The following is a 13207-nucleotide window of genomic DNA, read 5'->3' as shown; positions in this document are numbered from 1 at the left end:
CAGAATGAGACTCCAACTCAAAAAAAAAAAAAAAAATTATGTGCTCAATTTTGGTTTTAGCTAAATGCACAATTGTTCTGTAAAAAACAAGCAATGGGCTATTTCTTTTTTTTTTTTATTTGGGTTGTAGTCTCACCATCACCCAGACTGGAGTGTAGTGGCATGCTCACAGCCACCGCAGCCTCGCCCTGCTGGGCTCAGGTGATCCTTCTGCCTCAGCCTTCCAAGTAACTGGATCCACAGGCGCACACCACCATGCCCAGCTAATTTTTTTAGTTTATTGTAGAGACAAGATCTCGCCAAGTTTTCTAGGCTGGTCTTGAACCCCTGGGTTCAGGCAATCCTCTCACCTTTGCCTCCCAAAGTTACAGGCGTGAACCACTGTGCCCAGCCGCAATGAGCTAGTTCTTATAGCAGACGAGAGGGGAGACTTAGTTTTTCTCTCCAACACATGGTGAGCGTTTGATTACTTTGATTTTTTTTTCCCCTTTCCTCTTTCCTCTTTTGTTCCAATGTTCAGTTGATATCCTTTCTCCATGCCACAGGATAAAGAATAGAGTAGAAAGCAAAGGTGTGAGCTGACTGGTCAGGAAACTTGTCCTTGAAAAGACAAGCATCGGTCTAGATGTGGAAAAAAATTGAGCTTTGCTAGCAGAATATTTTGTATTATCTCCACAATTCTCATTTTAGGTTATACAATCCTTTGATAGTTGGCCCTTTTTGTTGACTGGAAAGGCCTGGATGATGAGCTTTGAGATAAGAGGATTGAAGAGGATGTAGTTTTGGACCTGTTTCAATAAGGCAAACCGTGATGTGGTGGAAGCCAGCACAGGCAGGGACATATTTAGAGAACTACAGATATGCCATGATGAGACCATTTAGGAAATCTGGTATTTAGCTGTCAGTCATTTGGCGTATGAGCTGTGTCATCCTCAGTTAACAGTTGCTGCTGTGGCAGTTTTCAAAACAGGGGCACCTTGAAAGTGCCAGGTGTTTTGCTGTGTGCTTCCAACACCAGGTCTCTAACCCTGTGGAGCCATCATATGGGTAGAGGTGGCCATACTTTACAGCTGATAGACTGAGACTCAGGTGATGTAGTCACCAGCCCAGTGTCACAGCTCAGCACTTGAACATGCCATACTGTTTTTGGTGGTTGTTTTTTGAGTCGGCATCTCACTCTGTTGCTCAGGCTGGGGTGCACTGGCACACTCGTGGTCACTGCAGCTTCAACCTGCTGGGCTCAGGCGATCCTTCCATCTTATCCTTCCAAGTAGCGGGAACTATAGGCATGCTCTACCACACCCAGCTAATTTTTTGATTTATTGTAGAGATGAGGTCTCACCAAGTTGCCCAGGCTGGTCTCGAACCCTTAGGGCTCAGGCAGTCTTCTCACCTCTGCCTCCCAAAGTGCTGGGATTACAGTCATGAGCCACCAAGCCTGGCCATGCCATACTGTTACCGGTCCTCTAAGAGGGCAGATAGCTTACATTAAAGAGATATTGCGAGTGGTGTTTGTCCTGTGTATTACAAGTGCCTTTGTTATTTTAGGGGAGCGCACATGGTCTTCTACAGACAAAGAATTATTCAGAAGTGTGCAAAAACTGTCGCGAAGCATACAAAACTCTGAGTAGTCTGTACAGTGAAATGCAAAAGATGAATGAACTTGAGAATAAAGCAGAACCTGGAACACATTTATGCATCGACGTGGAGGATGCAGTGAGTACTTTGCTTGCTATGATACGTATTTTTCAGTGTTGTTGAATTGACTTTCAGTATTACTATCCTTATTGGAGATTTATTAGAATCTGTGTATTTTGTCTTCTACCAGAAATAACTAGTTATAAGTAACTAGCTATCTATATAAATAACTAGTAAAGTTGTAGAATATCCTGGCCTGTGGATAACTAACTAGAATGGAAATTAATAAGGCACTTCACAAATAAATTGATTATTTGGCACATTTTATTTATTTATTTTTATTTGAAAACACGTGTCCGGCACGGTGGCTCACGCCTTTTAATCCGAGCACTCTGGGAGGCAGAGACGAGAGGAGAAAGAAAACATGTACCACTTTCAGAGGTGTGCGTGTTGTTATATGATTATATTTCAGTTTCTCATGCACTTGTTGCTAATTTAAGAAATTTCTAGGCTTTATGACAGCGTGTTTCAGAAGCCTTTCCTCAATCCCTTCCTATTCTATTGCTTTATTTCTTTATACCTATTACCCTCTGAAAATATTCATTCATTTGTGATCTGTCTGCCCTCACTGAAGTGTAAGCCACTCAAAGACATGGATCTAGCCTTTTTTGTTGACAATTCAGTGTTTATGCCAGTGCCTGACATGTAATAGTAAATATGCATTGATTGAAGGAACGGTCAATAAAAAAATCTTTTTTCTCCTTTGGATGATTTGCCTTTACTTGGGATGCCACTAGATGGCGATCATGTCTTTTTAGGCAGTCTGATGCCTTAGAAGAAACTGAGGAAGAAGAAATGACTGAGTAGAGAACTTGAGGTTGAAATGGATCAGTTTAACAACTGAGGATAATGAGTGTGAGTCACCTGGCAGGGCAGGGGAGCTGAGATGGGCCAGTAATGTTCAGAATGGTAACAAAGCCTCACGATAGATGCACCCTGAGGGCTTTTATTTGTTTTTTCTGCTCCAACTCTATTGCCTAGAACAGTCTGATTTCTAATAGGCGCTTATTAAATAAATGTTTTAAATGAATGAAACAGAGTCTAACTATCTACTCCTGTTAATACAGGTTATTTGAAAACTGTGAATTGTTGATGTCCTAGGACTCTTTGTTCAGTGTTATATATTTTGGAGATGAAACTTCTGAATGGATATAAATGTATATAATGACTGTGATTCAGCTTATTTCTCTGGCAGAAAAAGTTGTCCTCAACTATCAGTAGGTTTTTAGGGTGTGTATTTAATCTAGATTCTAGGTGCCTGCTTAGATATTAACAGATAATTATGAGACATTGAAGATAAGCTAAATATAAAATGGATAATATCATTGTCATCGTTCCAGATGAACATCACTCGAAAGCTCTGGAGTCGAACCTTCAACTGCTCGGTCCCTTGCAGCGACACGGTGCCCGTGATCGCCGTCTCCGTGTTCATTCTTTTTCTCCCTGTGGTCTTCTACCTGAGCAGCTTTCTCCACTCAGAGCAAAAGAAACGCAAGCTCATTCTACGTAAGATTCTTGTTGCAGTTATCTATTTATTTGGATAAGAGCTTATATTTTAAAAATTCAGGACAGCCATGCTTTTGTTTCCCTAAGCTTTGGCCCCCTCCCCTACCTTGGGAAGGTGAATTTTCTTTCTCTCTCTCTCTCTCTCTCATTTACTTTCTAAATAATCTATATTAAAAATAAATACATAAAAATTCAGACCTATTTTAGAAATTAAAAATACTCGAGAAGAGAACTCAAAGTACATTAGCCTAAAATGGCTCTTTGCTTTACAACTTACAGTTACACTTAGTAATGAAATGATATGTGTGAACTTTGAAAGTGCAGATAATAAAAAATCAAAAGACAGTGTCCTTCAGATGATTAAATTGAGAAAGCTGGATTATCCCAGAATAGGGTTGGTAGAAATAGAGGAGCAGACACAGAGACTTTGCCCTCCTGACGTGGCAACAGTAGGGAGCTACAGATAGTTCTTAGGGCCACTGGAGTTAGGGCAGAATCACTGAAAAGCGTGGCAGGAGGGAGGAAACCATCACGGGCATGCAGACAGCTTGTTCATGACAAACGGGAGTTGTAGTCCCAAGAACATTCCTCAGCATGTGCACATATTCAGTGCACTTTAATTTCTTTTCTTTCTTGCCAACAAACAGAGCAGAGTAAAAGAAGCACTAACCAGGAGGTCCTGTCTAGTTACGGAAGAGTCAGTGGGCTTCTTGCTTATTTTCAGAATGAGAGGATGGCCTTATCGCTTAGTCATTTTAGTTTTTAAAAAAGAGAGTGTTTTGGGGGTAAGGACTTCATCTTTTTTTCTTTCAAATATTTATAGTCTAAGAAGCTTTCCCCTTTAAACTTTTTTCTAGCACTTCATCTAATTTCATCTTCCTTCCTTAACTCCTTCCTTCCCTCCCTCTCTCCTTTCCTTTCCTTTTTCCTTTCCTTTTTCCTTTCCGCAGTGGTATTGATCATGGCTCTCTTCAGCCTCAACCTCCTGGGCTCAGGTGATCCTTCTGCCTCAGCCTCCCTAGTAGCTGGGACTACAGCATGTGCCACCACACCTGGCTAATTTTTTCATTTTTTTGTAGAGACAAGGTCCCGCTATGTTGTCCAGGCTGATCTCAAATTCCTGGGCTTAAGTAAAAATTCTCCCACTTCAGCCTCCCAAAGTGCTGGGATTACAGGTGTGAGCCATCGTGCCCGGCCTAATGAGTAATTTGATAGTTGGTCAGTAAGAAACTAGACCACTTGTAGTAGTTCTTAACAAAGTAATTCTTTAAAAACCCAAAATGTTGATTTGGCTTGCCTCCCAAGTCTACTGAAGGCTGGAGAGGTAGATTTTAGTTTAGGCCATTTATTTAGTTTGTCCTTGAGTAGGCTGAAGCAGTACACTGGTCCAGGAAGTCCTCTTGTCATTTTGCACTTAAAAGTGGTGGTCTGGAGACCCTGGTAGAAACTAGAGCAGTGATTCTCATCTTTGGCTACATGTCAGAATTATCTGCAGAGCTTTAAAAAAATTTACAGGTGCCTGTGCGCCATGGCAGGCCTTCTGAATTGCAGCCTCTGCCCCAGTGATGTGAACCTCTGAAGCAGGTAGAATCTGGTTATCCAGGGATGACCCATTCTCACCATGACACGGTTGTTTTTCGTTTCTAGAATGTGAGAAACATTTGTGTATAAGTGTAAACATAAAACATATTACCAAGCCAAATAGCCATGATCTGTTTTATTAACCTTAATGACTCAGTCTCATTTGTGTCAAGTCAAAACTGATTGTCACCTATTTTGTTAGCAGCCATATACTTTTCTTTGTAAGTCTTGGGGGAAGTTATTCAGTCTTTCACAATTAAGCATAACGATTGCCATAGAATCTTTGTAGATACCCTTTATCAGATTGAGGATGTTTTCACTGTAATCTTTTAAGAGAAATTTAGATTTGGATTTCTGACTTAAAGGTACAATTTTATTATTGTACCTTATAGCGCTTTCATTTTCTAAGTAGATTACTTTCACCTACATTACATATTTAAGATTGTGATGTTCAAGAAGATATAAATGATATCGTTTTATTTGGTACTGCTTCTAACAAAGTCATGTGCAGTTTTTAACAATATTATGATTTTTAAGGTTTGTAGAAAAAATACACTTAGGTTTTAATTCTTATACGATTAGATATTCAGATTCAAACAAAGAATTAATAGACAAATACTATAGTTTACATAAAAATAATGAATAATCATGTTTAAGTAATTAAATTTAAGTTAAAATATAATTATTTTGATTTATTTAGCCAAACGTCTCAAGTCCAGTACCAGTTTTGCAAACATTCAAGAAAATTCAAACTGAAACCTACAAAAATATGGAGAATTGACAAGATGTCATGTGGAGAATGCCGGAAGATACAACTTCATCAGTAAGAAGATACACTGGAATTTGACAAGTCAAGTTCAAGGAATGCAAGGACTTCTGATTTGTTTTTAAATAAGAATTTTCAATTTTTTTTTCCTTTTCCATCTTTTTAAAAAAGTATTTAGGTACTTTTAATTTCCGGGCATAGCAGTGTTGTTTATTTTAAAGTGTATTTGTTATAATAACAGAAGATGCAAGAGCAATCTTTGTTTTATTTTGTAGGCATATTATTACTATTTGAGACTTCTGGTATCTCCTTATAAACATAAATATCTCAAGCAGAAGAGTTTTTGAAAACTAATATTTAAAAATTAATCAGTTGCTGCAAAGACTTTGAAAAAGAAATATACTTGCCAAAAGGTGGCGGGTCCAAAGACTAATTTAAATTTCTCTTCATTGCAGTATTATTATTACATATGTATTTAATATGTCACACATTAATATATAATTCAAACTCTAGTTTTCCTAAAGTCACTTTTGAAACCACTAATTATAAACCTCCCTAACAATTTTTAGAAGCGGTAAGCCACATTACATTTATCTTTGAAAGAAGATTTATGGCAACTAGTTTCTTACTTGACTTTTATAAATAGTATTTTACATCTTATTTTTGCCTTTATTTCATAAGTAATTTGAAACTACTGGACTGCTTTATTATATTCAGGGCAAGATGGATTCTTTTTATACCAGGGATTTGCATTGTGAATTACATTAAGTTATTTGGCAATTTATAATTTATTACCACTTTAAATCAAATGTAGCATTATCACACTATACTTAAGTTGTGATTTTTCTCCTGGGATATGTAGGGATTTGGGGAGGGGAGAAAGGAGGAGTAAAAAAAGTTCAAGGTTTAGAAAACAGCCAGGGACCCGAGAGGATGCTCATTGTTACAACCGGAAGGGTTCTTGTGTGGGCAGGAGTCAGAACGACAGTTTCATACAGAAAGAAGTAGGTTGAGGTGAGCCTTCTTTTTTCTTTTTTCTTTTTTTTTGAGTTGGAGTCTCACTCGGTCGCCCAGACTAGAGTGCAGTGACCGCTCCCGGCCACCACAGCCTCGACCTGCTGGGCTATGGCGATCCTTCCGCCTCAGCCTTCCAAGTAGCCGGAATTACAGGCATGCGCTACCACGCCCGGCTGATTTTTTATTTATTGTAGAGATGAGGTCTCGCTGCCCAGGCGGGTCTCAAACCCGTGGGCTCAGGCAATCCACTCACCTCAGCCTCCCAAAGACGCAGGATTACAGGCTGAGCCACCGAGCCCAGCGAGCCTTATTTTTTCTAAGTTGTTTAAATCAGATAAAAGTGATAAGCGCATTTTATTCATTTGTCTTTGAAATGAAGTCACATATTTCACTCTCAGAAAACAGCTTCTGTTTTGGAATGTTTGTATTCATCTTTAAGAAAAACACTTTATTTTAGAATGGTTCACAATTTTATTTCTTTTCTGGAGTTTGGGGTTTATTTTGTTTTTGGAGTTTGGGATTTTATTGATCAGTTCCTCTTTTTTTTTTGAGTTGGAGTGTCACTCTGTCGCCCAGACTGGAGTGCAGTGGCGGCTCCCAGCCACTGCAGCCTCAACCTGCTGGGCTCCAGCGATCCTTCCACCTTAGCCTTCCGAGTAGCCGGAATTACAGGCGCGTGCTACCACACCTGGCTAATTTTTTATTTATTGTAGAGATGAGGTCTCACCAAGTTGCCCAGGCAGGTCTCGAACCCGCGGGCTCAGGCAATCCATTCACCTCAGCCTCCCAAGGTTTATTTTGTTTTTGGAGTTTGGGATTTTGTTGATCAGTTCCTCTTTTTGTTTTGAGTTGGGGTGTCACTCTGTCGCCCAGACTGGAGTGCAGTGGCGGCTCCCGGCCACTGCAGCCTCAACCTGCTGGGCTCCGGCGATCCTTCCACCTCAGCCTTCCGAGTAGCCGGAATTACAGGCGTGTGCTACCACACCTGGCTAATTTTTTATTTATTGTAGAGATGAGGTCTCACCAAGTTGCCCAGGCAGGTCTCGAACCCGCGGTCTCAGGCAATCCATTCACCTCAGCCTCCCAAGGTGCAGGATAATAGGCTGAGCCACCGAGCCCGTCTTGATTGATTCCTCTTGCTTTCTTGGTTGAAACAGGCTTTGTTTTAAATAAGAATATAAAACCTCCTCTATATAGAAATACGAGTTTTGTCAAATAGTAGGAGAATTTAAATCCCTTCATATACTATAATATGCTCTATAGGGAGACAAAGTATTTTTCTTATTTTTTAATGTTTACCATATATGCAGAGTGAAAGAGAAGGCTTGTCCATAGATGGGTAACATATTCCAAAACTGTTACATTTTCTCTGGTCCACTGCAATCCATTTAGATGGGGTTTGTTTATGCTGCTGAAACTCAGAGCACTATCTTGATCCAGTTGAGGGGAAGCCATCTTCATCAATGCAAACAAAACCAGCTTACCTGTGCCAAGTTAGATGTGGCATGTTCGATTCTGTCAGTAGTGACTTTTTGAGCATCTTTCAGTATTACGTATTTGTAAAAACCATTGTTTTAGGATATAAAGCAAATAAGCACTTTAAACAAGAACAGGCAGCCCTTATTCCTTTTCTGCTTGGGTCACTACTCTCTAGACTTGGCATCAGCAGTAGATTTCAAAGGTAAGGATTAAGTGCTCCACTAGTGTATGTGTATTTTTCATTTTGTAGTCACAAGTTCTATGCGTAGTTCTGAATTCTGAGACATAGCTTATATGTATGCACAAGCACATCTTTAAGTTTTTTGACAATTTAAAATAAAGGAAGCGACTTAAGAAAATTGGAGTTGGGTTTTTAAATACATTTTGAAAACTTCAGATGTAATTTAACATCTCATTTCAGTTTTTCAAGTACTGAGTTTAAATGCCTACTTTAAAAGTGCCATCTGTCTTAAGTTTTGCTGAAAATAAAAATGTACTTTTGTGTTATTTTTTGTTGCATTTGAAAGGTACAGATAACATCAGATATTTTAAAGTGCAGCTCTAAATCAATAAATCACATCAGATTTTAGTAGATAAATGTTACTTCTGTTGAGACTGGTAATTTCTGATGTTTCATGAATGGGCTCTACTTTTTACTGCAAAACACTCCTTCTAAAGTGAAGTGTTTTCCTGGAACAGTATTGTAGGTAGGATTGCATTCCTGACCAAAGACAATCAAACAAGTAATAGACATCACCAGCAATGAATTTTGAAATCAAGAAAATAACTATTAACCTATGAAACCATTTAAAATAGAAAAAATTATGTTCCAAGTATCTATATTTTCTGAGCTAGAAGAAACCTTCGAAGCCATCTGATCACAGAATCCCAGTACCAGATGGACCCCTAGAGACTATCTAAACTGACCTAATTTGATGGATCCCTCTAAAAGACCATGCCACTTGTTTTTATTTCTTCTTCTTTTTTCTTTTGAGTCAGAGTCTCACTCTGTTGCCCAGGCTAGAGTGCAGTGACATACTCATGGCCACCAAAGTCTTGATCTGCTGGGCTTAGGCAATACTTCCACCTCAGTCTTCCAAGTAGCTGGAACCACAGATGCCCACCACTACACCCAGCTAGTTTTTTTTTTTTATTGTAGCGGTGAGGTCTTGCCATGTTTCCTAGGTTGGTCTTGAACCTCTGGGCTCGGGCAATCCTCTCACTTCTGCCTCCCAAAGTGCTGAGATTACAGGTGTGAGCCACCATGCCCAGCATTATTTCCTTATCTTCTTCACTAAGAAAACAGAACGTCATAGCACTTTTTAACAGTCATTCCTCGTTAGTCAACTCTAAAATTGAGACTTGAGATGCCTAATTAAATGTGATTTCCACTGTACTCCTCTGCTTACCTTGTAAAAATTCCATAAAATTGGGGCAGGCATAGTTAACATAGTTTAGAAGCAGTTAGGCAGATTTTCTTAGGCAGGTCTAAATTAAAATAGGGTAAGCATTCAGACATTTTTCTGATCCATGCACGACCTTCACCCAGCCTTCCAGGCTTATCAGACCTGACCACTGTGTGAGTTGGAATGTGGAACTACCAGTGCGGGTAAATCCCAGAAACAATAGGGAATTACCCAAACACAGATACGATGGTTTAAGAAAAGCCAGAACTAGTCTGACAGTAACTCCCATTATTTAGAAGGTCCTGTGACCTTAAAACGTCGGGAGATAATAGTGAAAACTCCCAAAACCCCTTGCTCTTAGTTTCATCGTTGTGAAAGTATGAACGGCTTGTCCATTGTTTTCTTGAGCACTGGCCAAGCCAACTGTTCTTTGAGCCATGGCCACCATGTTTTCTTAGCTTTGGCTCTCTTCCCTACCTTGAAGAGGTGAATCTCTTCTCTTTCTCTCTCTCTCTCTCTCTCTCTCTCTCTCTCTCTCTCTCTCTAATTTACTTTCTAAATAAACTATATTTTCCAATCTAAAAAAATACATTTATAAGACTCCCTGTCAAAGGCAAATATGCTTTTCCTTGAACATTTCCCTTTTGTTTCTAATAAGTTCTTTCTTAAACTATACTTTGAATTCCCTCTGAAATTCTTTTTTGTGGTGAAATCAAGAATTCATGGAGCAATACACTCACCCGACATCAAAATGACCATCATGATTATAAAAAGGGCTTTGAGCCGGGCTCAGTGGCTCAGCCTGTAATCCCGACGCTTTGGGAGGCTGAGGTGAGTGGATTGCCTGAGCCCACGGGTTCGAGACCTGCCTGGGCAGGCGAGACCTCATCTCTACAATAAAAATCAAAAAATTAGCCGGGTGTGGTAGCTCGCGCCTGTAATTCCGGCTACTCGGAAGGCTGAGGTGGAAGGATCGCCAGAGCCCAGCAGGTCGGGGCTGCAGTGGCCAGAAGCGGCCACTGCACTCCAGTCTGAGTGACAGAGTGAGACTCCAACTCAAAAAAAAAAAAAAAAAAGGACTTTGGCCTATGTGGAATTATACATGTAGCATCTAAAAGTTACAACCCTACCAAGCTTGTTCTAAACTATTCCATTAGCTGTGATAACTAAATATTACTCATACGTGTAACATGTTTAATGACCAATAACTATCTACTGGGAATTAAAGAGGGATTTTAAAAGACAATTGATTTGTGCTTCTTAAAATGTGGAGATTTTCAACAATGGTTTTTAAAATATATTTTTCCTATGATGAACAGAGGTATTAAAATAAAAATCCATTCCAAGCTGGGTGCAGTGGTTTATACCTGTAATCCCAACACTTTGGGAGACTGAGGTGGGAGGATCACTTGAGGCCAGGGGTTGGAGACCAACTTGGGCAACATAGTGAGACCCCCCCATCTCTCAAAAAAAAAAAAGGACAGCCATGGTGGCTGCTGTGAGCTATGATTGTGCCACTGTGTTCTGGCCTGGGTGACAAAGCAAGACCTCATCTCTTAAAAAAAAAATCCGTAAATCCATCTCAGTATACAATAATTTGTTCACAACAAGTTACAGATTTGTTCCTTCTCCATTCCCACTGTTTCACTTAACTAGAAAAAAATAAAGAGAAATAATAGTCCCATTATGTCTAGACATTGTGGCAATTCCACCATTGTCCTATATAAACACACAATTGTATTCAAAAGATTTTTCCAATAGCATTGGATGTGAAAAATAATTTAATTGTAATTTCTGCTAAAGTTCTTAAAATGGCCTATTAAAAATTGTAATTTCTGGGGTAATTGTATACAACTAGAGTGTTGATGGGCAGAATTGACAGTTCTTAGCCGCTTGTCTTGCTTTGAGTGTAGCCTCTGATGTGGTCTGGCTTTGGAAAGCCCTTTGGGGATTTGGAATCCTCGTTTATTGGTGGTCTGGCTTTGGAAAGCCCTTTTGGGATTTGGGATCCTTGTTTATTGATGGTCTGGCTTCAAGAGGCATCCCCACATCACTCTGGCTCCCAAGTTCACCCCAGCACCTTGCATCTAAGCCTTGTTCCCAGAGTGCCGCCATCTTTCTTCTTGGCTCAGAGACTAATTGGAGGCTAACCAAGAATTAGCCTCACCAACACCAAGATTTCAAATGACCCAATAGGATTGTAGTTAAGTCTGAAGTCTTCTAATGCTTTAAAGAAACTATTGCCTTCTGACTTGCAAAGTTTCTGATGAGAGTTCTGCTGTAATTCTTAATTTTGTTCACCTATATGTCATTTTTTTTTTTTCTGGGTGCCTTAATTATATCCTTTTTTTTAAATTTTCAGCAATTTATGATGTGTTTAGGTGTGTTTTTCTTTGTGTTTGTTCTGCTTGGGATTCTCCAAGCCTTTTGGATCTTTTTGTTGTCTCTCATTAATATTAGAAAATCCTGAGCCATTATATCATAAAATATTCTTCTGCAGCTGAGCATGATGCTCATGCCTATAATCCCAGCACTTTGGGAGACAGATGCGAGAGGATTGCCTGGGTCCAGGGGTTTGAAACCAGCCTGAGCAACTTGGTGGGAACTCATCTCTACAATAAATCAAAAAATTAGCTGGGCGTGGTGGCGCACGCCTGTAGTTCCAGCCACTTGGAAGACTGAGGTGGAAGGATTGCCTAAACCCAGCAGACTGAGGCTTCGGTGGCTGTGAGCGTACCACTGCACTCCAGCCTCGGCGACACAGTGAGACTCCAACTCAAAAAAAAAAAAGATTCTGCTCTGCTCTCTTCTTCTGAGACTCTAATCATTATTGTTATTGTTTTTAGAGATGGGGTCTCACTATGTTGCCAAGACTGGAGTGCAGTGGCTATTCGGAGGCCCAGTCATAGCCACTACAGACTTGTACTCCTGGGCTCAAGCAATCTTCCTGCCTCAGCCTCCTGATTAGCTAAGACTACAGGTGCATGTCACTGTACCTGACTAGAGACTCCAGTTAGATTTGCATTAGACTATTTGATATTGTCCCATGCCTCTACTAGTTAGACAGCAGCCTAGCTACTCAGGAGAATAAGGTGGGAGGATTGCTGGAGCCCAGAAATTCAAGGCTGCAATGAGCTATGATTGTGGCACTGCACTCCAGCCTGGGCCACAGGGCAAGACCCTGACCCTAAGAAAAAATAAGAGAGTGAATGACTTTAATATATAAAGTTATAAATATAAAAATAATTAAAATTAATTTTAGTTTATAAAATTAAAATAAAAATATTTAGGGGTAAGTAAATAGCTAATAAAAATTACCAGAGGAAAAAGCACAGAGAATTTTAAAACAAAGTTAGCCAGTGAGGATATGAGTAGATGTTCAAGCTACCCATTAACGAAACACAAATTAGGCTGAGTGTAGTGGCTCATGCCTGTAATCCCAGCACTTTGGGAGGCCAAGGTGGGAGGATCACTTGGGCCCAGTAGTTCGAGACCAGCCTAGGCAACATAATGAGACCTTGTCCCTACAAAAAACTAAAAAATTAGCCAGACATAGTGGCACACACGCATGGTCCCAGGTACTTGGGAGGATGAGGCAGAAGGATCACCCCAGAGGTTGAGGCTGTGGTGATCCTGATTGTGCTAGCTTACTTCAGCCTGGGTGATAGACCCCGACAAAAAACGAAAAAAGAAATGCAAATTATAACTACATGCTGATAGTATATTTCATCTAATGGATTGGCAGGTATTAAAA

General features: G+C 39.9%; 1 protein-coding gene across 1 annotated transcript in view; it reads left to right on the top strand.

Annotated features, from left to right (window-relative positions):
* The window catches only part of OSTM1 (osteopetrosis associated transmembrane protein 1), a 24242-nt gene extending 18031 nt beyond the window's left edge, over nt 1-6211 (top strand). Inside the window, exons 4-6 of the mRNA XM_008064889.1 lie at nt 1549-1716; nt 3039-3204; nt 5486-6211. Coding sequence (XP_008063080.1) covers nt 1549-1716; nt 3039-3204; nt 5486-5541 — 390 coding nt within the window. The 3' untranslated portion in view covers nt 5542-6211. The remainder of the gene's footprint in view (nt 1-1548; nt 1717-3038; nt 3205-5485) is intronic.
* The last annotated feature ends 6996 nt before the right edge of the window (nt 6212-13207 follow it).

This window comes from Carlito syrichta, unplaced genomic scaffold (genome assembly GCF_000164805.1).
Source record: "Carlito syrichta isolate Samal-C Ts95f unplaced genomic scaffold, Tarsius_syrichta-2.0.1 Scaffold308099, whole genome shotgun sequence".
Classification (NCBI taxonomy): Eukaryota; Metazoa; Chordata; class Mammalia; order Primates; family Tarsiidae; genus Carlito; species Carlito syrichta.
This window is presented reverse-complemented; position numbering and strand designations above follow the sequence as displayed.